Source organism: Triturus cristatus, chromosome 11, assembly GCF_964204655.1.
Source record: "Triturus cristatus chromosome 11, aTriCri1.1, whole genome shotgun sequence".
Classification (NCBI taxonomy): Eukaryota; Metazoa; Chordata; class Amphibia; order Caudata; family Salamandridae; genus Triturus; species Triturus cristatus.
Window position 1 is genome coordinate 1061136523 of NC_140594.1, and position 26317 is coordinate 1061162839.

The window sequence follows — 26317 nt, forward strand, 5'->3', positions numbered from 1 at the left end:
TGCCAGATGTTATTACTTTCCATAAAGGCAGTAAGTTGTTTGTTAACAGCTTTCTCCGTAAGTTTACAGAAGGCTGGGAGTAGGGAGATCGGACGGAGGTTTGTAAGGGTAGCGGGGTCCGGTAGTGCTTTTTTTTGCAGGGGTTTGACTGCTGCGAGTTTCCATTCCTCAGGGACCAGACCCTGGGTGAGTGAGGAGTTTATGATACTATTGATGAATGGATTAACAACCACTATTAGTGAATGAAGCACTCTACTCATTAGGGTGATGAAATGTTTGTGTTTTACTCCTTGTAAATAACAGTATCAGCGTTAGAGGCAACTGTGGCGTCAATGCAGTTGCGCATATGGGCCACGTTTTAAAAGCAAGAAACGATGTTTGTAGCAGTGCCGTGAAAGTGATCGCGCTTAATTTAAGAATAACTGTGTCAGAGGGAAATGCATAAAGGAGCAGCAATTAAATAAAATGTATTACTCGTCAGAGCGAAATGGCCGCGAAAGTGATTGCGCTTAATTTAAGAATAACAGGAACAGAGGGAAATGCGAAAAGGAGCAGCAATTAAATAAAATGTATTACTCGTCAGAGTGACATGGCCGCGCGGCCGTGAAAGTGATTGCGCGCTGTAAGGGTGAATGAACCATTACGAGAAGGAAAGCCAGATGGCGCCTCTGCTCATAAGCGCGTGCCCGAGCGCGTAACCGAAAGCTCTAGGCCACAAGCAAAAGCATGTGGTAGCATTTCCTGAATCCCGATTACTAAAAGTCTCACCAGAGCAGCGCATGCGCTGGCTCAGGCGAGACCTAAAAATCATAGAAAATGTATGTGATACCTAGCTTACAGGATTCTCAGGGCAGACAGGCATTACTAGCTCCAATTGTGGCAAATGGACCCATTTACCATTGCTATCTTGGCGATACCTCATTATTCTAGTACTCCACTTTTTTGTGCAACTCTTAGGATAGCAAAGCAGTCCATGATTTACAGGAAGTGTGAACTTAGAAAACACAGAATCCTTCAGAAAGCATAGCCTTCAAGTCAAAACATAACCTGGTAAAAATAAAAAGTATTTTATTACAAACAAAGTTAAATGCCATATGTTCATGAAGAATTACACAGAAAACCAGGAGCCTTCTAGCACCCTTTCTAGCCAGAGATATTGATTTAAATGTCTTTATAGCGTATAGACCTTTAGCACCAATTCTGTCAAAGGTAGTATTAATACTGGACCTGTTAATCTAAACACAACTCTGCAGACTCTTATAACAAAAGTAGCACTTGTGCTCAGCCTTTCTCAGAAGCAGCTCAGCATCTGAACAATACAGTTTTGGTGACTACTGGGGCTCTATCCATGTGTTACACTGAGAAGAGGGAGGAAATTGAAGTGATGCAGTCAAAGATTAAGAAAGTGTATCAGACTCCTGTAACATTATATAGTCTATCAGGCCCAAATTAAGCCCAATGGTTAGACAAGTCCATTCCAAGAAGGAATTACTGATCACGGCACACAAGGGAAGCTGAAGTGAGAAACATCCAGTGGCCAATTCCAGAGATAGTAGGGTCAATGGAAGTCCACAACGTTGGAGGAATAAAAGTGGTCCAGTGCCTCACCAGCATAATCATGCTTTCAGGTGGTTAAATCATGTATTTGTTACTGCGATTGAAGTTGGAATTTTCAAGTCCCTGGGTTGGAGTGGAGGATGTAGCTTCAGAGGTGGCACGGCTTCACATCGTCACCTTCTAGTGAGGGTCTAAACTAAAGCTTTTTTGCATATAGTTGGAACCCGCCTGTAATACGTTGGCAAACTAAAAATTATAAACTGAATGCGACTGAAGGAATAACTAATAGATCAGTATTCTATTCATCAATGTTTTGCTGGATAAATATATTGAGATGGATATTATAATTTGTTGTTCAAGAAGAAATGATGTCCAACAACCCGACAGCTATACTGCAGATTACGTTTTGCTATTAATTATTGTTTTTCGCTAACAACACTAACTAATCAAAGATAGGGGATTAATCAGATAGTCAAGTAGAAACACTGCAAACAACATTGATCAAATTATGGCAAACTGTCAAAAAGATGGCCCACCAGGTGAGCATGAAGGCCACACCACAAGATGCCTCCTGCAATATCCATTAACGTTCCTATTCATATTTTAACATTTAATTTTAGGCTAACTACCTTGCACTGAGACTCATCCAAGCACCAGGTAGCTTTGCACTATTTGCCAAGGTACTTCAATGCTTTGCTATACATGCTTACACAATTCCACAAAACTTAAAGTATATAAAGAGCAAAAAATAAATAAAAATAAGGTCTCACATATGAAGCTGAACCTATGGTCCCATACTCCACCACAAAATTATATATCAGAATTCATCCATGGAGTATGAATTTTCAGAGCTCGTATGTTGGGATATAATCACTTCACCGCAAATTATTTCGCACATCTGAGCTGGACCATTTGCAAGCATCAAGTATGCCTTCACAGATGCACAATCCTATGTTTCTAGAATAACTAGACCCAAAAATAATTTGAGGTCTATGACTTAATGATAGCAAGAACAGGACTTTCAGGATTTGACAGGATGGCAGGCAGCAACTTAAATTATCACTTCAAATGTGTCACATGATGGTGGTAGTTCCTGGAAAAAAGCAAGAGAAGACCTTCATATTGAGCACTGTTCTATCAGTGAAAGAGGCAAAGTAAATATAGTAAAGTGTTGAGAGTTGTGGAAAGTTGGGCTGTGGAAAAAGGATTACTATCCCAAGAACTGCTTAAAGCTCAAATAAATGGCGATCAGATGTGTTGCAAGGTGAGCATGCACTAAACCCAAGGAAATAGTGATTTAGCAAACAGTAACAAGGAGTATTAAAATTGGGTTCTAAATTAAGGAAAGAACATGTGGTGATGTATGTGTGGATCCCCACAGCTGTATTTGATTTAAGAGACAAAGCTATCAAAAAGTAAGTGGCTGACGTTTGTGTTACCTATGGCAAGGTCAAAAAATAACTGAATTTATCAAGGAAATAATCATCGATTAGTCAATGTCTTAGGAAAGACAGTGATGGATTGGAAAGCGACACTAATGGTCAGAGGCCAGTGAGGAACAGGAATGAAACTATGTAGGGATGGGGAATAACCAGTACTGTTTATGACAAATGTTTTAGTTCACACAGTTGCAAATTACAGACATAACATTTTAAACAAAAGCTAGACATCCGACGTTTAAACACCAAACTAAAGTACTCCCTCTAGATCTCCTTCCCTAACAGCCTTTGCATCAATAACGTTCCATCACATTTATTCTTTTAGGAAGGCATTTACAAAGGATTCATACAACTGATACAATATTGATATTTACATAAAAGCACGTGCATACAGGTATATTTATTAACTTTTTAAAAATAATTATTTGTAAAAGGTTATAATAGTTCATGTTATGAATATATCCAATGCGACTGTTTCAGTATATCAATAGGTGGAGGACATTAGTCTTTAAAGAGACAGAAATGTCACAATACTATGGTTTGACAAGAGAAAGATTAACCATTTCGTTTTGCAACACCTTACACTAATACAAATTTGACAGGCAAAACAAATGTTGCGAACAGTGTCTTGGTAAACAAAAACAAGGAAATCGTTAATATTCACTCATGTACACCCAAGGAGGAAAAAATATCTACAACCTAACTTTTCCATGTATCATATGATTCAAATGGTGCTCGCGTCTATGGCTTGTAACTGCACACAGAGTGGCGCAAAACACTACCTTGTTCACACAGGCAAGGTCATGACCCGAGCTTAAACATACGTTTAGGCAAAACAATGTCATACAGCTAAAACCACGAGTACGTGATCACAATCTCAACAATGGTGAACTGAAATCATTACTACTTTACAGGCTGCAGGCTCCTCTACCCTCTGTAATTTTGAGCTGCTCTAAATCAAGAAGGTGAACGCTACAGCACAACTGGCAACAGTGCAAACATTATGTGCGATTATGGGTTCAAATGGGGACACAAGATCAAACACACACGTTTAGTTCCCAAACAGTTTTTCTGTGTGCAAATCTGAGTTCTCCTTCTGACCATACAACCAACTGTACATGGGCAGAGAGCTGTTTAAAAATAGACGGCCTCCAGAATGTCTGGCATAACGGACAATCCAGGCCAGACTGACAGGCTACAGCTGTCGCGCTGTGTCGATAGGTCCGCCTCCAAAGTGCAGTCTTTGGGTGTCTTTTTAATTGCACAAACCTCCTGGATGCAGACATGGTGAATCCCAATCACAAGATTTGGGGTTGGGAGCTTCTCGATTGGTTTTAAAGTCCAAAACAGTAAAACAGCACCAACAACATCATTAGCCGGACCTTCGTGGTTTTGAAAAAAGGAGAATACGTGATACCTCGTGACTTCCATGTCTGAATCACACATGCATCCTGTATGCGATTCTAATGCCATTCCCATTGTTTTATGAAAACGTACAACGTGGGCTTGATGGGTCAATCTTAACTAGCAATGTGTGCGGCTAGAATGACGTGCTTACTCCGTGAATCGCCTGCATGACTACCAACACAACACAAGGCTCTGATTTCAGGTAGTAAGACAACACATGGCAGACCTCTCCAAACCCCTTCGATCGCAGGGTTTCCCCCCACACGAGCACGGCCTGTATGGGAAAGTGCACACTTTACATCCCAAAACGACCTCACGAGGGCACATGGGGGATCCCAAACACACACACACATAAAACAAAACAAAGCGGCGGCTGCAGCGAGCAGCTCCGCTGACTGCCAGCCCCTGCGCACGGAAGGCCGCGGGTGTAAACACAACAGCCGAGGGGGGCGGGGAGGGGCGCTCGGAGGTCAGTGTCTCTGAGTGAAGGACCGGGGGTGACCAGGGGGTCATGGGGATCTCCCTGGGCCAAGCCCCGACCTCCCGTCGGATCCGAGGGGGCCTTGGGAGAGCACGAGGCCTGCTGGGGGCTGCCAGACCTCGGTATGGGCTAAGGCCGCGCTGCGGGCTCCCTCCCCGGCTCCCGCTGCCAGCCCGTGTACCTTGTAGTAGGCTCCGTTTGAGCCGCGCACTTCCACAGTTAGTTCCTCCATGTTGGAATCGCAAGGGCCGACGGGAAGGATTTCTAGAAAGTTTCTGCGTGAAACTGAGAGAAACGAAAGAGAGAGCGAAGGGAAGGAAGGAGGGAGGGAGGCGGGCTAGACGGGCAGGGAGGCGAGGGCGGTCCCCGGGACGGGGGAGGGAGTGTCTATGAAGGCAGACAGGCTCACAGAGGGCAGGGGACGCGCAGTCATAGAGGACAACCAGGAAGCCAAGGAAACGGCACAACATGCAGGCTGGCTGAGACAGGAACGAAAATAGACGGGGGCCCGGGTAGAATGGACGCCTCTCTGTACGAGCTGTTTTCAGTGACGTTACAGAGGACAGGTGCGCTGCCTGAGGTGTTTATAGTGCCAACCTGTCAGAGTTGGCACGAGTGACGCCTGAATGCATAATGGGCTTTTTGCAAGTAGTCTAGGAATCTTCATGATTGCTGGAAACTGTTTTTATTTCTTACTGATTGAGAGAGATTCACCTGGAGTTTACACAGACTTGATGGATGCTGTGTTTGTTCAGGCCGAAACATAAAGCATGCATTTTTGGCATGGGTAAATGGGCCACACTTATAAACTTAACACTGCACATCAACGTTTTCTGATTCTACCACCCCATTCCGTTAAAGTAAGCACATCCCAGCGACCGCATTGAAGAAGGATTGCATTGTCACATTTCAATGCTGTCACTACTTACAGTCCTTTTGGTTGCCTTGTGCGGATTTACCGTTTAAATATATTAAACTTTCCATTGGACCTGAACCACATATACACTTCAAATCAATATAACTATACCATTTTAGTTACTGTTGAAAGATTATACAATAATGCAAAGGTATTTACTTAAGACAAATACAACATGAAGATAAGGTAATTGGCTTAATAAGACAATTGCGTGTCTGTGCCTTTTAATATACTTTAATAAACAATGTTTTTTGAAAACATTGTCCTATTTGCAGTTCTCAGAAACACTTCAACACAAGATGGGGTCTGGTACAGCTCAATAGGCTAATATTAAACCATTGCCGTTTGTCACTTGCCCGGACAGGTAAAAGATCGACTGAAAATCAAGTCTATTGTCTACTGAAACTGCCTCAGAATGTTGTTTCTTTCATTTTCTGCTAATGGTGCCTTCATGAATGTTGTTTCTGAAGTATATACCGCTGAAACTATTGGACGAAGATTAATAATTGTAAGCTAACGTAATTGTAATGTAATGTTTAGCTGAAGAACTATGGTACAGATGTGTGACGTGAGCAGATGAATTTAGGGAGATGAACCCCTGTAACAATGAGCTACAAAGAAGGATCAGGAGGACACTTCAACAGAATGCAGTTGGATTTTATCAAAATGCCTGTTTGTAATGGGCTGAGATATATCCTGGTTATTGTGTACATTTTCTCCGGATGGGTGGAAGTCTACTTCAATAGATTGCATTCTTTGAATTGTCTTTAATGTTTATGGTTTGGCACGAGCTGAGCTTCCGCGCTCTCTCCTTCATGTGGAAATAATGCATTGTTATTGTTTGACTTCTGTCTCCACATTCGCAGTACTAATGTGAGCGGAGATCCTGTTAACGCTACCAGTGAGCTGTTGGGATCCAAGCTGGCAGGACTTGTCGTGGGCCTTATTACATGGAAATAAGCTTACCTTTGAGAGCCACTCTGCTTCCGGCCTTATCAAGTTCATTTCACCTACCCAACACAAAGAAATGACTTCCTTGCTGTAGTCAAACTGCTGATACTTGACCTCATACCAAGATTTTGCTTTCTAGTTTCTATGGAGTCAGACCAAGGGATCCATTTTATTAGAGAGGTCTTCAGAATGCTGTGTGTAGCACTTCAAGTGGACCAGAGACTGCATTGTAGCTATTGTCCAGAAGCTTCCAGTAAAGTTGAGCAGTTTAATGGGACGTGTTTGGCCAAAGTCTTTGCATCTACTTCTCTGAAATGGCCAGACACTTTGCCATTTGTATTGCTGAGTCTTCGAAGCACCCCTGAGAGAAGACCAGGATTATCTCTACATGAGCTACAAATGAGACTTGCTATGTGACTGCCTGCTGTGCCTGCAAATGCACTTGTAAATATCACAGATGACATGATTCTTGACTATTGCAAAAAGGTTAGCTGATGTGATGCATTCTGTCTCTCACCAGGTTGGAGCGGTCACTAGCACTCCAAGCCAGGATCAGTGTCAAGACCTTAACCCTGGCATTTGAGTCCTTGTTAAAAAGCATATTCGAAAATCCTGCTTGGAGCCAAGGTGGAAAGAATGCTTTCAGGTGATTCTAATCACTAACACTCTTTTGAACTGTGCTGAGATACCTCATTAGGTACATGTGATGGAGCAAGGACTCGTAGAAAAGAGACTTGCGCATTAGCAATCCGCTCCTTTAACTTACCAACAAGTTACTAAATTTGTTTTGTGTAAAACTAATGCGCACCACATGGATACGCGGGTTAGTTAAGCTTGCTTATGTGTTTACTAACGTGGATAATATAAACGAAGGACTAAAACCGCTTTTAAATGGGAAATCTTTACTGCACATGCGTCAACTGCATCTACGCAGTATGACGAGCTATCGCTTGAAGGGAAATTCTTGCGCATGAGCGGAAGGCACTAAAATGGAGTCTTGAAGACTCGCGTGCATGGAATCTGCTTAGCTGAAGCGAAAACAAGCTATTCTACTAATGCTAATGCGGAGAAAGTATTAATAAAAAAAGGGGAATTGAGTAGAGGTGGGTGGTATACAATGTGACCACTTTATTTGTGAAATTAATATTTGTCTTTCTGACTTTATTAATAGTGTACATTTGGGCCTCTCATGTATAACTGAAGTGAGCCGAGTGAAGGGAAGACTGGACATGTCCACTGAAAGTTAACTCGGAAGGATGACATAAAGGTTGAATGGAAGCCAAGGTCGCAACGTGATTTACCCTGGGAACGGATGGTGAAAAGTTCAACGAATGTGGACTTGAACACAGATTGTTATAAAATTGTTTCAAATAAAACGTGAATACGTGTGTGAACAGAAAACTTATGAATAAAAATAAGGGGACGGGTTTGCGAACAATAGTGGTACTGACTTTAATGACATGTAAGCATGTGTGATGATCTCCCCCCCTTGCCTGACCAATTAGATTTCGTATTTTTACGATATTGAAACTTTAGTGGGTAGACCATGAAGAACGAAAGGTATAATTAAGATAGCATTAGTAAGTTAGTTAGCAGAGCTCGGGATGCTGTCTGTGTAGCGGTAGATGCTGTTGCTGGGAGAGATGCTGTGAGATGCTGACGAAGAGCCGAATACAGAACCTGAAGCAGAAAATGTCTATCCTAATTTAATTGGGTTAGATCAGAAGATCGCAGAAGAATCTCGAGGAGGAAGAGAGTGTCAGAGAGGGGTGCAGTGAAATTGTCGGTATTTAGAGAGGTCTACTATCCTGTCCTGTACCCTGTCCTGAAGTCTTTGTCGCCTGATCTATACCGGGGGACGCTTACCAGCTCCTTAGCCCGGGGGTTGGTCTTCACACCATTCTTGGTAATTATAATTTTCTCATTATTTGTGAATGATCTTTTCAATCTGTCCTCTCCCTTTCTGAGAATTGATTATTGCGTGAGTCCGAGGTAAATGTTTCTCTGAATTTTATAAATGGAATTTTATGGCATGACACGGAGGCCGGTAAAGATGTGTTGTACCTGCACACCTATTATTGAGTAAGAATCAGTGATATAAGAACAAGTAGGCTTTGTTATAACTGATATCAGCGTGCTGTCATGTGTTAGGGTTTCAGCCCTGACCCTATCTGTAACTATTTAGAAATGAAAAGGTGTGGAGTGATCCACACCTACATGACGCACAGCAGTCGCACTCTGGAGAGTTTTCAAAAGATAGTATACAATTTTAATCAACCAATATTTCAAAATAACATGATTGTTTGATATTCAGATACTGTGGAAATATGGATTTTTCTGATCAGTTATGTCCCCTATCTTGGACCCCAACGGTTCCATGTATGAATCACAAGTACATGTATGTTCCCTCCAGTTCCAGTTATGAAGACGCAAACACATGTGCGTCCACCGTCAACATGTCCTCTGTCAGATCCGCCATGAATAGGCCGGATATTCCATTCCTAAGTATGAAAGGCCATCGGCTTTATATAGTTCACTTATGCCATTTTACAGTCCAGGCAAGTAGGCCCTGATTCTGTCATCGAACTCTTCTTGCCTTCTGCCTCTGAAAGCTCCAGTTTGAGCCTGCATCTGTAACCATGAACTTTGTCTCATTTCCCTGCGCGGCTCACGAAGCCTGACATCAGCCTGCTGCCTGCCAAAAACTGTATTTCACCTTCGAAATTATCTACTCCGTTCCCTGCCCGATGCATTCCTGTCTAGCAGTTTAAGTAAACATTCTTCCAGCTACCGAGCAAAGGCCCGGCTTCTCTGTCTTTATGAAAGTAATTCATAGCCCTATTGCTATGGAAGATTTCCGCCCTCGCATCTAGTGTAGACACTTAGACGCTTGTACACGCACTAACAGTCAGTATAGTCAGTATAGAATAAGATTCTACTCGAAGAGACCTCTCTTTTGGATAACATAGTTCTCTAAACATGGGATGTTAGATATGATTTGGGATTAGGTTGACTTGACCCTTCAGACTTCTGTCGCCACATGTAGAGCTAAATGTCGAGTCCCCTTCACCCCCTAGTTGCACGTCAATTACACGTCATGCTGCTGCGCGCGCATTTCTGCCAAGTATTTCTGCTGACATTGCGAAATTCTTTCATAGAACCACCCTCTTATGACATCACATCTGATGACGTTCTTTAAATCACTCCCAGTTACGCCCATTTCTCGCTACGCACGAATATATTATCCATACTATCAATTGTTACGCCTCTTGTATTTGCTTCACTGTAAATGCCTATTGTATAAAAGTAATTGATTGTCAATAATGTATGTACTTCACTTCCTGAACCTTCGTGGTGATGGAACTTGGAGCAACCGATTATAATCGACCATTGGAATAAAGCCCATTCCGAACCTCTAATACCACGGATTCTGCCTCTTATTTACTGAGCTATTTTATTATGTTTCTGTATCAAATTAAGTCCCGGTAATTAAATTATTTACCACATGAATGGCGCCCGAACAGGGACACTTTCTCATCTCACGCGCCGGCGGTGAGTTGCAGGCCCGGTCTCCTGCCACAGCTGGACGGACAATAACGCGTACCAGCAGGATTTCCTGTATCTCCCTCCGGTCAAGCGGGGGCGACTGAGGCTGCGATCAACACCCAGACGAGGCGGTGAGAAGTGCGAAGTATCCCGACCAGAGCCTAGCTGAGAGAGCAAGATCCGAGGTATACAGAGGCCCACCAGTTCCCGCAGTCCCGAGTCGAGTCCAGTTTCCGCAGTGTTCGAGTCGAGTCCAGTCCGGTTCAAGTTCAGTTCAGTTTCCGAGGCCTTCCGTTTCCGAGCTACCCGGTGAGTACCATTACTGGGGAGGCATTCTGACGTGCACATAGGTTGTGCCGGTCAAGACGGGTTTGGGTACACAAATCCGGTCTGCACTGTTTCAGCAGTGTATCTGTACTGTTTAGCAGTATATCTAGTATATCAAGTGTATAAATTCAGAATAATTCAGTTAATGTCGAGTATTATGTTTAGTGATTAAGTTTTCCTTAGACCGTCATCATTATTGATTGTTCAGGTAAATGTTAAATGTTAAATGTTTTAAGTACGTTCTGCATATTGTGGTGTGAATGACTGTTCACCATCGTGTTTACTGTATTTAGTTTGTTCAAAATCAAGTATCAGATCAGTTTTCAATATGCCGCTCTTTTCGAAATTAAGACAGATCACAACAAGAAAAGGGGTACTCGAAGAAGCCGTTCCTATTCCTCCTAGGGACACTCCAGGGTACTTCATGTATCATAAACATGGCTTAGACGCTATATTATTTCTTGATTTATGGGTAGACTACACCAAGGAATTACCAGAAAGTCAGAGGTGGCCCACAGCGGGAACCTGGGATGCAGAGTGCATCATGAAAGTAGAGGAAGAGTTATGGAAAAGGAAAGTCAGACAGTCACAGAAAGACGCCGTTGAGTTATGGCGTAAAGAATCTCATAGACGTACAGAAAAAGCACTCCGACAGGAAGAGAGAAATAGAGAGAATTCAAATAAAGTCCGAGAAAACCTATTAATTGAAGAAGGTACAAGAGTGAAATCAGAACAAATAGACAGACAAAGAAATGCCCTTATGAATGGTATGTATCCCCTTCTGGCCGAAGGATTACCTAAGGCTACTCCAGAGATACCAAAAGACTTGCCACCCCCATTATTTCCAATAAAGGTACATCCTAAGGGGCATCCTAGAACCGCAGAAGATGTTTTTCTTTCCTCATATTTAGATGACGCAGCTCCCGAGTATGCTAATCCCGCCCCACATAGACCGCCTGCCAGGGAGGATCAACGCCAAGATCCAGTATCCGTATCTCTACAGCAACAAATCCTGTCACAAGTTCCGGCAAGCACATCTGTTTCTGCATCTGTTCCTACAGCTACTTCTATAGCTGTGTCCACACCTATAGTTGCTGTATCACGTTCAACGAATCCTTTCACGCCCGATACCCCAGATGGGGCTACGGGAGGTGCTAGCAACATTTTCTCTACGCCACCCAGAATAAATAAACTTACCTTTCAAGAGTCAGCACACTCACGTACCCCCAAACTCATAAATGCCCGTACGCTTAAGGAACTTCTTGTAGATTGTAGATATGACCCTGTGCCCGGCAAAGAGGACGAAATGATCATGGCATCATTACGCATCAGACGAGCCGCGGTGTATTTAGGGAAGTTACCAGGAATGACTGCGCATCTAGATAATATATACCATTTTGTTCAAACAGGGCGAGATTCTGAATGTATTAACAGAGCTATGGAATACCAGAAAGTGGAGATACAGGGGGAACTGTTACGTTTCCTCATAAATTGTGTGATCAGAAATCAAGACCGACCGGGGGTAGACCCGGAAGCAATGCAAATTCTTACCAGATGGAGCCAGAATATATCAGAAGGAAGACATGATAAGCAAAATTGTATAATAGCCATGTGCCGAAAGATCCGTAAAGAAATAGAACGCCTACACGAAGAAAGATTAACGGTAGACCAGTTCGAACAAAACGAGGAAGAAGGATCAGGACTGTCCACAGGACAGTCAGACACCATAGCCTATGTAGGTAGAGGAAGATCTTGTAATAGTAATAGATGTCTTATTGGCCCGATACGTCCGATATGTCCAGATAATAACAGGAATTTCCAAACACCTATAGTTCATATAAGGTCTAACGAGCATTCGTTCCAAGCCGCTGACAAATTACTCCGAGAACGAAGGGGTTATCATTTTCTCGATTCTATGGATGAACAAGAATTAGCCAGGTCAGCTGTCCATTGGGTTGACAGTCCCGGAAAGTACAGTGATGATACAGTAGCACGCACATTTTTGAATCTCACCCCAGATGAACAGCGTTTAGCTGGGATTTATATGATTCAACAACTCCTTATATTATATCAGAGTCAGCATTCGGACCCTGGTCCCTTACCTGATATATTGACTGAATTACTCATGAATAGATGGAGAGGTTCAGGTACTAAATTAATTAAAGAAATACTAGAATCAAGAAAGCAGTACATTCTTTTTGTATGTTCAGAACATGTCTCATTGCCCATCAAGGAAAGAACCACGTATTACATGGACAGACAGAATCCCTTACGAGAAGTACACCCAATAAAGGGCGAGGACAATGAGTTCAAACGCGTATTTGTATATACGCCCATATCGAAAATAGAATTGTTAGAAATGAAGAAAGTGGTACCCAGTCATGACAAAGACCCAGCAGGTTTTCACCGAGAAATTAAAGACATGTTACTCATGGGAGAGTATACCTATCCCGACATTATGACAATATTAAAGGTATTAATGCCTGCTGGCATTTATGAAAAACTCAGGGAAAAAGAGTGGGACGTAGAAGACCAAAAGATAGACTGGTCAGCATTAGAAGCAGAAGAAAAGGCCCGAACTGCAGGAGCAGGGCTGGGGGATAAAACTAAAGCACTACCAGGTTTACTAGTACAGGTACTGCCACGTTTATTAACTACGAAAAAGGAAGATTGGGGTACAATTTCAGCCTGTAAACAGAAGCAAGATGAAGACACTAGTGATTACTATGCCCGATTCGAAAAATGTTTTGGTATAAATAGTGGCATAAAAGCAAGTAGCGAATCATACCCACATCTGTTTGTGACCAAATTAGTAGAAAATGCCTTGCCTCAAGTGAAGAATAGAGTATTAAAATTCGAGAGTACATGGCAAGGTAACACTCCATCACAAATGTTACAAATGTTACAATACCATCACAATAGAATTAGAGAGGAACAAGAACATGAACATAGACGCATGAAAGACACGAAAATGAAAATGCTAGTTTCCCAGACAGTTCCAGCTGAAGGACATAAAAAGGGTACGACACATTCCAGTGATTCAACAGGACCTGTAAAAGGGACATGCAACTATTGTAAAAAGCCAGGTCATTACGTACATGATTGTCCAGTTTTGAAACATAATATCGCCATAGGTAATACAAAAGAAAGACCACGGCCACCTAGACAGGATCAGAATGAACAAGGAGCCCCGCAGCATGCACAGTCCATGCCAGCTCCACCACAGTCTATACAGTTTGTGCCAGCTGCACCAGCGCTGCCTGTTGCTGCCACACAAACCACGACACGACAACTGTACCAGACCGCACAGTATGACTATCCTGATTATCAGCGATACGCATGAACCAGCCTAGAGAGGGAAGTTGACCTACCCCTTATCGAGATCCCAGTAGACCAAGAGGGACCTTATGTACATAGTGAATTATTAGGCCAAGACAGAAAATTTTTACTCGATACAGGGGCAAGTCGAACAACCATAAAACGTAGTGAAGTTCCAGGGGCACCCCTCTCAGGCTCACAGAATATTTCCCTTGGTTTTTCAGGAAAACCTATTGTTAATGAAGTGTCACAACCTCTTCCACTTACGATAGGACCTTTGACCCGAACTACAGATTTATTGCTTACTAAATCATGTCCAGAAAACTTGTTAGGAATAAAAACACTGAAAGCTCTAGGAGCTATAATATGTTGTTCTCCGGAAGGAGTAAGATTGTTTTTACGTGATTTTAAAGGTCACTATGTGTCTAGAGACATGGATCCCCGACTGCAGACTTTACCTACACATCTATGGGCACAAGGCCCTACAGATGTTGGTTGCATGAACATTACACCATATCGAGTCACACTAAAGGCAGGAGTGGTACTACCACGAATGCGACAATACAAGTTACCACCAGATGCTGTAGTGGCTTTACTGCAAATCATTGACGAACTCATTGCCCAAGGAGTAGTTGTGGAAACAGACTCCAATGTATGTAATTCACCGATAATTCCGATTCTTAAACGAACAGATCCGAAGGCCCCGCCAGTATATCGATTGGTTATTGATCTGCGCGAATTGAACAAATGCATTGTGCCACAATTTCCTGTGGTCCCAGATATCTCGTCATTACTGACAGCTATTGATTCCAAAGCAACATTCTTTACTGTAATTGATCTCAAGAATGCCTTTTTCAGCGTCCCAATAGATCCGGAAAGCCAATATTTGTTCGGATTTAGTTTAAATGGACGTAGCTTTAAATTCTCCCGCGCACCTCAAGGATTCACAGAAAACCCCAGCATCTATAGCCAAGCACTGAAACGAGAACTCGACAGTATCCACATGCCAGTTAACACTGCTCTGCTTCAATATGTCGATGATCTGCTGATCACCGCGAGAAGCGAACCCGAATGTGAGAAAGCCTCACTGACAGTTTTACAATTTCTAGCCGAAAAGGGTCACAAGGTGTCCCCTTCTAAGCTGCAATTCTGTGTCCAGCGAGTTGTTTATCTTGGACACTCGCTGTCCAAGGAGGGAAGGCAGCTTACACCCGACCGCATTCAGTTAATAGCTAATATGCCAATACCCAAGACACAAAAGGAGGTGCGGGCTTTCATAGGCCTCACTTCATATTGTAGGCAGTGGATTCCTCAGTATGCATTTCTAGCAAAACCACTCATTCAGTTGACAACACAGGAGGCAGCCACATCGACTGTTCTCCCTTGGACTCAGGAACATACACAAGCTTTTGAAAGCTTAAAGAAAGCTTTATGTCAAGCACCTGTCTTAGCAACGCCATGTTACAGTAAACAGTTTACACTTTTTGTTACAGAACGCGAAGGTACTGCCTTGTCAGTACTCACACAGGAACAAGCAGGAGCACACAAACCATGTGCTTATTTTTCTAGTACATTAGATCCCGTAGCTCAGGCTTTGCCTGCATGCCTGAAATCAGTGGCAGCAACAGCTTTGGCAATCAGACAAAGCGATGCCATAGTGTTAGGACATCCATTGACAGTTCAAGTACCACATGCAGTAGAGGTTCTTGTAAATAGAACGCAAACACAACACTTGACTATCGCGCGACTTACAGGGTACGAGCTAACATTGTTTCAGCCACATATAGAAATCAGACGCTGTAACACATTGAATCCTGCCACACTTTTACCTGTAATCGGAACAGACCCATTAGCCCATGACTGTATTGAAGTCATTACAATCACAACGAAACCCATACAAGACTTAACCGATGTCCCATTGTCAGACCCAGACCTGACGTTGTATGTAGATGGTTCATGTATGAGAACAAGTACAGGAGAGTTAGTGGCTGCTTACGCAGTCACAACAGATACTGAAGTCATTGAAACAAATCGCATAAATACCTTGTCAGCTCAAGCCGCAGAGCTCATCGCTCTGACACAAGCCTATATTCAAGCCACAAATAAAAAAGTCAACATATACACTGATTCACGTTATGCATTCGGAGTTGTACATGACTTCGGCGTGCTGTGGCGAGAGAGAGGTTATTTAACTTCCCACGGTGCCCACATTCAGCACGGACCCCTCATTCATGCCTTATTAGATGCGATACATCTACCCACTGCAATATCAATCATGAAATGTAAAGCTCATATGAAAGTTACTGATATCATTTCTCAAGGCAATGATCTAGCCGACAGAACAGCTAAACAGACTGCTCAAACTCAAACATCCGACATGACAAAGACAATAGTCCCGATGCCAACACATTGTATGACAGTTAAAGATCCTACTCTTGACGTAATTGACATACAGACACATGCTACACCAGACGAAATAAAGAAATGGACCGAATTAGGAGGGATTCAAATGGATCAAGGATGGATGATGAAGGAAAAATCTGTGTGGTTCCTTCCTGATTCAATGGTCCAGGTTATAATTAACACTATACATAGTCCCGCACATCTAGGAGAAAAAGCTATGCTAGACAGCATTCAACACATTTGGTTCAATAAACATTTACGAGCAGCAGCCAAACAAAAGGTTCGTACCTGTATGATCTGTTGCCAGTTCAACCCAGGAAAAAGCGTTCCCGTAGAACAGGGTGGATTTCATCCTCCTGATCACCCTTTTGAAGTCCTCCAGATGGATTATATCCAGATGGAACGATGTCGAGGATTCAAATATGTTCTCGTCGTTGTTTGTGCTCTTTCCCGTTGGACGGAGGCATACCCGGTTTCAGATTACACTGCCCCGACTACTGCCAAACAGTTGGTTCGAGAATTCTTCCCACAATACGGTTTACCACGTGTTGTTCACTCAGATAACGGCCAGCCGTTCTCATCCGAATTAATGAAACATGTTTCACTTTTGTTAGGTTATCAGTGGAAATTCCACTGTGTCCGACACCCCGAGGCAGCAGGTCTCGTAGAAAGACATAATCAGACCCTGAAAATTAGATTGTCCAAAATATGCAGGGAGAAAGGTGTCGACTGGGTAGTAGCATTACCAGTTGCACTCTTTTACACAAGAATGGTAGCACACTCTCGAACAGGGCTATCCCCGTATGAAGTGATCTTCGGCAGACCACCAAATATGTGGGGGACGCCTATACCACGCAAAATAACTGATATTAACTGTAATATGCTGACAGATTACTTGGCTTCCTTGATGTCTGCACTACAATCTTGTCGTTCACAGGTAGCTGCAGCTTTTCCTGACAACACTGAGGTGAAACCCCATGACGTAGTTCCGGGAGACTTGGTCCTCGTGAGGAACTTTGATCGAAAGACTCAGCTGGAACCTAGGTGGAAGTCGCCTCAGCTGGTGTTGCTCACCACAAGGACAGCCGTGAAGATCGAGGGCAGAAAAGGCTGGATTCATTCAAGTCATATCAAGAAATTTCATGGACTACCATCAGATGTGAATACCACACCTTGTGTGTCTTCACCCATTGACTCGAAACTTCCTTTTGTTGAAAAAGGTAATTCCGAACATTATAAACTAAAACTTAGGTCCAATCAGTCAAGCAATTTGATTGTTTAAGTCCTCTCCAAGGTGAAGCGGTTGAATTGTCTCTGACATGTATCCCTTGGACCTGAATAGAAACCACACCCGAAAAATGTTGAAACGACAGGCGTACTGTAAATCACTGCGTAGTCATTGCATAGTGACATTATTAATTTTGTTCTTCTTAAGTCTTTTAATAATTACTGCAAGTATATTGTTGCACATATATTATCCTATTTCTAGACATGTTTACAATGTTACTACTGAACATTCTTTTAGTGAATTACCTCCGCTTGAGTTGTCTTATAGATTTGCGCTGCGCAATAACACGTTTATTAGTATGTTACATCATTCCCATCAGGTTAGCAATGCTACAAATTGTTGGATATGTGGCCGACTCCCTCCCTATCAGAATTATAAAGGAATTCTACCTCTCTTTCCATACCCGTTCACACACAATGGCTCCTGTGGAGCATGGTTTAGTTTAATTAATTCTCTAGATTCAAATTCTGCAGTTTATCAAGATAACTGGGTATGGGGAAATTTGAACTTAGTTTTGCTTAAGGTCTGCTATCCTAACAAGGAGGGACTTCTCCAGAGAACAGGAACTGATCTAGAAAATGAAGTGTATGGATTAGGTAATTTTACGCTTAATCTTATGATCCTAAATGTCGAATCCGAAGCTACTCCAATTTTGCCCGCTATGTCAATATTTCCAGTAAAGGGTGAACTATGTGTAAGAAAAAATGGTTCCATACATATGGGCCATAGTAGATGCACCACTGTAGTAGAATTTAGTGATCAAGGCAAGTCTACATTTAGAGCTTCCCGCCATTCCTATTTTATATGTGGTCAGACGGCATATGTACGTTTGCCTCTAGATTGGGATGGTACTTGCTACATTGGATTCCTTTTGCCACCTGTTTTCCTAGCTCCTCCTGATTATCACAGAAATACTCATCTAGTAAATAATAGAGTAAGGAGAGATCTCCCAATAGTCGATTACACTGAAACAGCATGGGAAAAATACACAGATTTCAATAAAGGTCTCTTTCCCTATATAGGTACCGTTACTAATAGTAAGCTGATACGTAGATTAACTAGAACCCTTGAAGCAGTAGTGAACGAAACTATTTCCGCCTTAGGCAATTTAACAGAAGAGCAGTCTGCTATGCGGATTGTTGTGCTTCAAAATCGTCTTGTCCTTGACGTCATCCTGGCCGATAGGGGTGGAGCTTGTAGGGTCATCGGATCAAGCTGTTGCATTTTCATACCAGAAAATTCGCCATCTGTATATAAAGCCATAACTCGCCTTCATAAGATTGTAAGCCAGATACACCAGAACCCAGGCACCTGGACTTGGTCCGGTTGGTTTTGGAGTGTATTATCTACCTTTGGATGGAAGGTCCTATCTTTCCTAGGTATTGGCCTTCTCATACTATTCAGTTGCTGTCTATGTCTACAATGTGGACCAGCGATCTGTGGTCTGTGTGCCACATCGTGTATTCCACCACCAGGATTTCATTCATCACGGAAGAAGAAAGAAGAACAAATGATGCTATATGAACAGATCAATGGATTGATGAAGATTGATATCTCTTAACGGGCAAGTAGGGGACAAGGAGGGAATGTGGAAATATGGATTTTTCTGATCAGTTATGTCCCCTATCTTGGACCCCAACGGTTCCATGTATGAATCACAAGTACATGTATGTTCCCTCCAGTTCCAGTTATGAAGACGCAAACACATGTGCGTCCACCGTCAACATGTCCTCTGTCAGATCCGCCATGAATAGGCCGGATATTCCATTCCTAAGTATGAAAGGCCATCGGCTTTATATAGTTCACTTATGCCATTTTACAGTCCAGGCAAGTAGGCCCTGATTCTGTCATCGAACTCTTCTTGCCTTCTGCCTCTGAAAGCTCCAGTTTGAGCCTGCATCTGTAACCATGAACTTTGTCTCATTTCCCTGCGCGGCTCACGAAGCCTGACATCAGCCTGCTGCCTGCCAAAAACTGTATTTCACCTTCGAAATTATCTACTCCGTTCCCTGCCCGATGCATTCCTGTCTAGCAGTTTAAGTAAACATTCTTCCAGCTACCGAGCAAAGGCCCGGCTTCTCTGTCTTTATGAAAGTAATTCATAGCCCTATTGCTATGGAAGATTTCCGCCCTCGCATCTAGTGTAGACACTTAGACGCTTGTACACGCACTAACAGTCAGTATAGTCAGTATAGAATAAGATTCTACTCGAAGAGACCTCTCTTTTGGATAACATAGTTCTCTAAACATGGGATGTTAGATATGATTTGGGATTAGGTTGACTTGACCCTTCAGACTTCTGTCGCCACATGTAGAGCTAAATGTCGAGTCCCCTTCACCCCCTAGTTGCACGTCAATTACACGTCATGCTGCTGCGCGCGCATTTCTGCCAAGTATTTCTGCTGACATTGCGAAATTCTTTCATAGAACCACCCTCTTATGACATCACATCTGATGACGTTCTTTAAATCACTCCCAGTTACGCCCATTTCTCGCTACGCACGAATATATTTTCCATACTATCAATTGTTACGCCTCTTGTATTTGCTTCACTGTAAATGCCTATTGTATAAAAGTAATTGATTGTCAATAATGTATGTACTTCACTTCCTGAACCTTCGTGGTGATGGAACTTGGAGCAACCGATTATAATCGACCATTGGAATAAAGCCCATTCCGAACCTCTAATACCACGGATTCTGCCTCTTATTTACTGAGCTATTTTATTATGTTTCTGTATCAAATTAAGTCCCGGTAATTAAATTATTTACCACAATACATAACATGAATCAAAAGCGTATTATTAAACATACGTTGTGAGTAAATGAAACATAATTCATGGTTGTAATACTTGACAAACAAAATGAATCTGCTGAACAATGTGATTCCTTAAACTTCAAAATACATCAGTATTTTCAACATTTATCCCAATGCATTTCGGGTTATTAACCCTTCTTCAGGGGATTCAGTTCATGTGCTTCGGAAAGCAGTTCCACGTTTACAACACTACTAAGTACGACTGTTTCATTTTTTGTAGTGTTGTAAACGTGGAACTGCTTTCCGAAGCACATGAACTGAATCCCCTGAAGAAGGGTTAATAACCCGAAATGCATTGGGATAAATGTTGAAAATACTGATGTATTTTGAAGTTTAAGGAATCACATTGTTCAGCAGATTCATTTTGTTTGTCAAGTATTACAACCATGAATTATGTTTCATTTACTCACAACGTATGTTTAATAATACGCTTTTGATTCATGTTATGTATCTGAATATCAAACAATCATGTTATTTTGAAATATTGGTTGATTAAAAGTGTATACTATCTTTTGAAAACTCTCCAGAGTGTGACTGCTGTGCGTCATGTAGGTGTGGATCACTCCACACCTTTTCATTTCTAAATGACACGGAGGCCAACATTATGCAAATTCTCCTTTATTGCCACAGCTCAGCAGTAACAATGAAGAGAATATAGAACTTGTGAAGATTCTAGAAATAGTATAAAGTCCATGAGCACACAGCCATCATCCTTCTTTGTTGCTGCTGCTCATCAAGATAAGTACTCTCTTTTGATTCGCGCTTATTCAATTATATATGTCATACTTTATATTAATATTTTCCCCTATCACAGGACTGGCTCCTATTGACCCTACTATGTGATATCCTTTATCTATTAAACGTGTTTTCTTATCACCTTTTTCATACCTTTTCATACCTTTTCTATGTATATTCATGATCTTATACCTTTATTCTGGGTCTTACAACATTGATTTTTTACATTTGTTTCTTAAATCGCTGCTTATTAAATCATGAGGCTTCCGCTTTTGTATACCAGCGTCTTTTAAAATAGACGCGAGTACTTGACCCGCATGTTAGCGCTCGTGCGATAAACACAGGTTGCCTGGCGACGCCTCAACGCGAACCGGAGCTTTCACCCGGACACGTCTCACATTACTTTATCCCATCATACCCCCTCACCGCTTGCACCGGACTTTAGTCCGTCCTGAACCACACCGCTTGCAACGGAGTTCACTTACTCCGTCTTGGAGCGACTCCATTCTCTCGTCTTCCCCTCCGCGATCTACGTTTGATCACGTACCGCAGAGGGAACATAACTTTAAAGAAAAGAACCTTAGGAACGACCACGCTCACTAAACAATGCGTGGTCGTCTAGGTTACAGCAGCCAACTTGACAGTTGCTGCTGTAACTCGATAGGATTAAGCCATTTAACGTGCACACGGACCCCCTTTTACCATTTGATACACTTTCAACAGAATTTAACTCCTTAAACATAACAACAACAAAAAAAAGGAGAAAAGAAGAGGAACATTAATACTAGCAAGTTAGGGTTGGTTAGACTTATCTGATTAGACATTATCTCTATTACCAAATTCTATTAATTAATAATTTGATTAAAGGGGAAAGACAAGTTTGGTCTCTCTTGTCTTATACAACTATTCACCCCCTTTTTTTTCTACATTATGTCTTCCAACCATGATACCTCACTAGAAACCAAATTAAATGTAATGGTTTAAAAAGCCATGGATAAAGCCATGGATTCATTTAATGAACTTATTAATAAAAAATTTAATGACACCATCAACAAGAAGTTTGATATGTTAACGAGGGGATGGCCCTCTACTAGCGGCGCGTATAATTTAAGCGCCATAGAAGGGACAGTTAAGGTCCCAAAGAAAAGAGCCGGGACAGAACAATCTGGTTTAAACTCAAAAAGATCAAAGGTGTCATCCAAATCGGCTCGATTTCGCTTCCAAGGCGGAGACCAGAACGATGCCGAGGGCATCACAGACAGGCAAGCGATAGGCCCAGAGACCCCTATACATATTGATAGTGATGACCAAAACGAAGTGGAGATAGAGCTCTCCTGCTCATCAGCTTTTGATTCGGACATTAAGGTCCAAGAAGACAATTGAATTGAAAATTCTGACGAGGCAAACAAGACCTCAGGATCAAAAATGGGTATCACTGACCCTTTTGGAGACAATATGTTTGATCCTCTGCTAATAAAACACCCCCTATCTTCAGAATGGCTACCATCACAACACGTAGCAGATTATAGTAGCTTCTGGCAAAGAAGGGAGATCCCTAAAGAAGTCAGATCCAGGTTAAGATCGGAATGCCCTCGCCCATCGCTTCCACACACCCGAACTCGACCCTAAGGTCTTCGCATTTATAGGACCCAAGGAAGGGCATAGACAAAAGTCTTAGGTCATGTCAAGACCGCCTTCTTGATTTAATTGGCCCGCTAACTAAAATCTTTGACATGGCAGAAAATGCATACGTTGGTGGTATTCCTATTGATCCCAAGGAACTACGAGAATGGGTGCTAAGATCCATTTGCCTTCTTGGCAATGCGAACACTGCCATATCAAATGAACGAAGGAAGGGGATACTCCTTAAAATTGATCCCAAACTAATAGAATTGGCTAACAAAGAAGGAGGTCCCACCTCACAAGGACTCCTATTCGGGGAAGAATTCATCCGCGACATGGCCAAATATGTCGGAGCTTTCAGCTCGTTTCAAAAGTCCCAACGCGAAATTAAAAATGTCTTCCAAGACAGAAGAGAATGCAGGGTCGATTCCCCAGCTGTGGACTATCCACCTCAAGACCCTTTCTGGCACGAGGAACTAGGTCCCATCAAACATCTTTCTATGGGAACCAAACCTTCTATCCTCAGAGACAAAGACGGAAGGAAGACCAGAGTTTTCTCTTCAGGTAGGTGTATCGACAGACCCTTCAGATACCCCTGTAAGGGTGGGAGGGAGACTAGCCCTTTTTTCTGGCAACTGGACATTAATAACCCAAGATCTGTGGGTCCTAAAAACAGTAAAAGGTTACAAGATAGACTTTATAGACCTTCCCTTTCAATCACAAATACCCCGCGAAATGTTCCTCTCCCAAGAACAGCAAAAACTTGTATCTCAGGAAGTCAACGATCTCCTCGCCAAAGGGGCTATAAGCGAGAGCTCCGAAATAGGTTTCATCAGCAATATTTTCTTGGTCGAAAAGAAAGACAAGACACAGAGACCTGTCATAAACTTAAAAAAGCCTGAACAATTGGGTATCCTACCATCACTTCAAGATGGAAGGAATACATCTCTTAAGAGACGTATTGAGAAAAGGCGACTGGCTAACACGCCTAGACTTAAAAGATGCCTACCTGACAATTCCCATCTGGCCCCCACACAGGAAGTTCCTCCAAAGAAAAAACTGTAAATTCTGCAGTCTTCCATTCGGTCTATCTTCAGCCCCTTGGTGCTTCACCAAGGTCCTACGCCCTGTAGTAGCGTGGCTAAGGGAAAGGGGTGTAAGACTATTAATATATCTAGACGACATCCTTATCATGGCCCAGTCCAAGACAATAATTTCTTACCACACGGAGCTTACTATCCACCTTCTGGAACATCTAGGGTTCGTCATAAATACAAAGAAATCTTGCATTATCCCTTCTCAAGAAACCCAATTCCTGGGGTTTATGGTAAACACGATTTCAGGAGAATGAAAGTTACCAAAGGAAAAGATAAAGAAACTCAGAAAAGAGTTAAAAAAGATACTTTCTCTGGAATCTTTCCCCTTGAGACTTTTAGCAAGAATTCTAGGTCTCCTCTCCTCAACCATTCAGGCAATATTTCCGGGCCCTCTCCACTACAGGGCCCTTCAGAGACTCAAAGCGAAAGCCTTGTAATCGAGTCTGTCTTACTCCCAGATGACTTCCTTAGTCCTAGATTCGAGGAAAGAACTCTCTTGGTGGCTAAAAAAGGCAGAAGCCTGGAATGGCAAAGCCATCTTCGGGGAAAGACCAGATTTGATAATAGAGTCAGATGCGAGTCTAGAGGGTTGGGGTGCAACTTGCGCCAACCTTTCCACAGGGGGGCGATGGACACACAAGGAGAAGAATCTGCACATCAACTGCCTGGAACTTTTAGCTGGTTCCTTTGCGGTTCGAAGCTTTACCCAGAATTCGATGAAATGCTTCATAATGCTCTGCATGGACAATGTCTCTGCGGTAAAAAATGTGAACAAGATGGGTCCACGTTCGAAAGGTCTGAGCGAAAGAGCGAAAGTTTTCTGGGACTATTGTTTGAACAAGGGACTGTCTGTCACGGCAGAACACATCCCGGGTTTGAGCAACGGAGTAGCAGATTGGTTCTCCAGAAATTTCAGGGATTCCAGCAACTGGAGGTTGAACAGGGAAATATTCTTGATCATTCAAGACCATTGGGGCCCCTTCAGGACGGACCTCTTCGCAGACAGATTAAATACTCAGATGCCGAAATTTTTCAGTTGGAGGCCGGACCCTCAGGCATCAGGGGTGGATGCCTTCCTCCAGAATTGGCAAGGCTTAAGACCACATGCCTTCCCGCCTTTTGTAATGCTTCCGCGCCTTCTCTTACACGCTCGCCGATACCTTCAGAGTATGGTGGTAGTAACCCTCCTCTGGAGGTCTCAAGCATGGTTCCCGGTCATCTTGGAGATGACCATGGACTTCCCAATACTAATTCCGTCTTTCAGTCATCTTCTCCTGGGTCCTCAAGGCGAATCTCATCCCCTCCTAGATCAAGGAATCTTAATCCGCACGGCATGGAAGATTTCAGGCGACAGTGGGAGATCCCTGGTCTTTCGATCGATGCTTTCCGACTCATACCTGAATCTTGGCCACCTGGAACAAGGAAGGCATATCGATTGGCATGGAACAAATGGGTTCGCTGGTGTCTTCAACGACATTTCGTTCCCGTTTCAGCTGATTTAGTTCATGTAGTCAATTTCCTTTCGGAGAAATTTGCTTCTGGTCTTTCCAATAGAACCGTTAATGTCTATAGGTCAGCAATAGCTGCATGCCATTCCCTAATCAATGGTGTATCCGTTGGTCAATCTCTTAACTAAAAAGATTATGAGAAGCATGCGGGTTCTCAACCCTCCAACTCCAAAATACACAGCCTGATGAGATGTGAGAAGCATTTTACATCTTATCTCCTCCTGGGGAGATAATTCTTCTCTCTCTCAAACTGATTTCTTATAAGCTTATTGTCTTACTTTGTTTGGTTTCCTTTAAACGTACATCAGATGTCAAAGCTTTAGATGTTTCTAGCAGAGCTTATCAACCAGAGGGAGTTTGTTTTTATATTAAAAAAAGGACCAAAACTATGTCTTCCTCTATCTTCTATCCTTTCTTTACTGAGAATGAAAGTCTGTGTGTTGTCAAATGTCTTAAAGAATATGAAAAAAGAACTCTTAGCTTGAGAGGAACTGAATCACAACTCCTGATCTCCCATAGATCTCCTCATAAACTAGTTTCTTCCCCCTCTCTTGCGAGATGGGTGAAAGAAGTGATGAGTGAATGTGGTGTCGACATTTCCATATTTGGCGCACACTCTCTTAGAGGTGCATCAGCTTCTAAAGCTTTTATGCTTGGTGGTGGGTGCCAAGATATTCTAAGAGCCGCTGACTGGTCTAATGAGAGTATGTTTAAAAAGTGTTATTTTAGACCAATCAATAATGTGATTGATAATGTTCTTCTCAATTCACTTTAAACTTGCATAATGTTGGCCTCCGTGTCATGCCATAAAATTTAGATTTTTCACAGCCTGCTGGTCATAAAATCTGGATTTTATTAAAGACACGGAGGCTAATATTATCCCTCCTCTAATTATCCCTCCCTG

General features: G+C 42.5%; 1 protein-coding gene and 1 long non-coding RNA gene across 5 annotated transcripts in view; one reads left to right on the forward strand and one right to left on the reverse strand.

Annotated features, from left to right (window-relative positions):
• The window catches only part of FXR1 (FMR1 autosomal homolog 1), a 331323-nt gene extending 325890 nt beyond the window's left edge, over positions 1 to 5433 (reverse strand). Inside the window, exon 1 of one of the 4 annotated variants that reach the window (XM_085635376.1) lies at positions 5066 to 5433. In XM_085635376.1, coding sequence (XP_085491502.1) covers positions 5066 to 5116 — 51 coding nt within the window. In that variant the 5' untranslated portion in view covers positions 5117 to 5433. The remainder of the gene's footprint in view (positions 1 to 5065) is intronic. The other 3 variants (XM_085635377.1, XM_085635381.1, XM_085635379.1) reach the window with 3 other exon arrangements.
• LOC146785980 (uncharacterized) lies at positions 5312 to 10167 on the forward strand. The gene is made up of 3 exons (XR_014970836.1): positions 5312 to 5450; positions 7272 to 7397; positions 7923 to 10167. It is a non-coding gene; the product is annotated as an uncharacterized LOC146785980 (long non-coding RNA).
• Positions 10168 to 26317: the final 16150 nt, after the last annotated feature.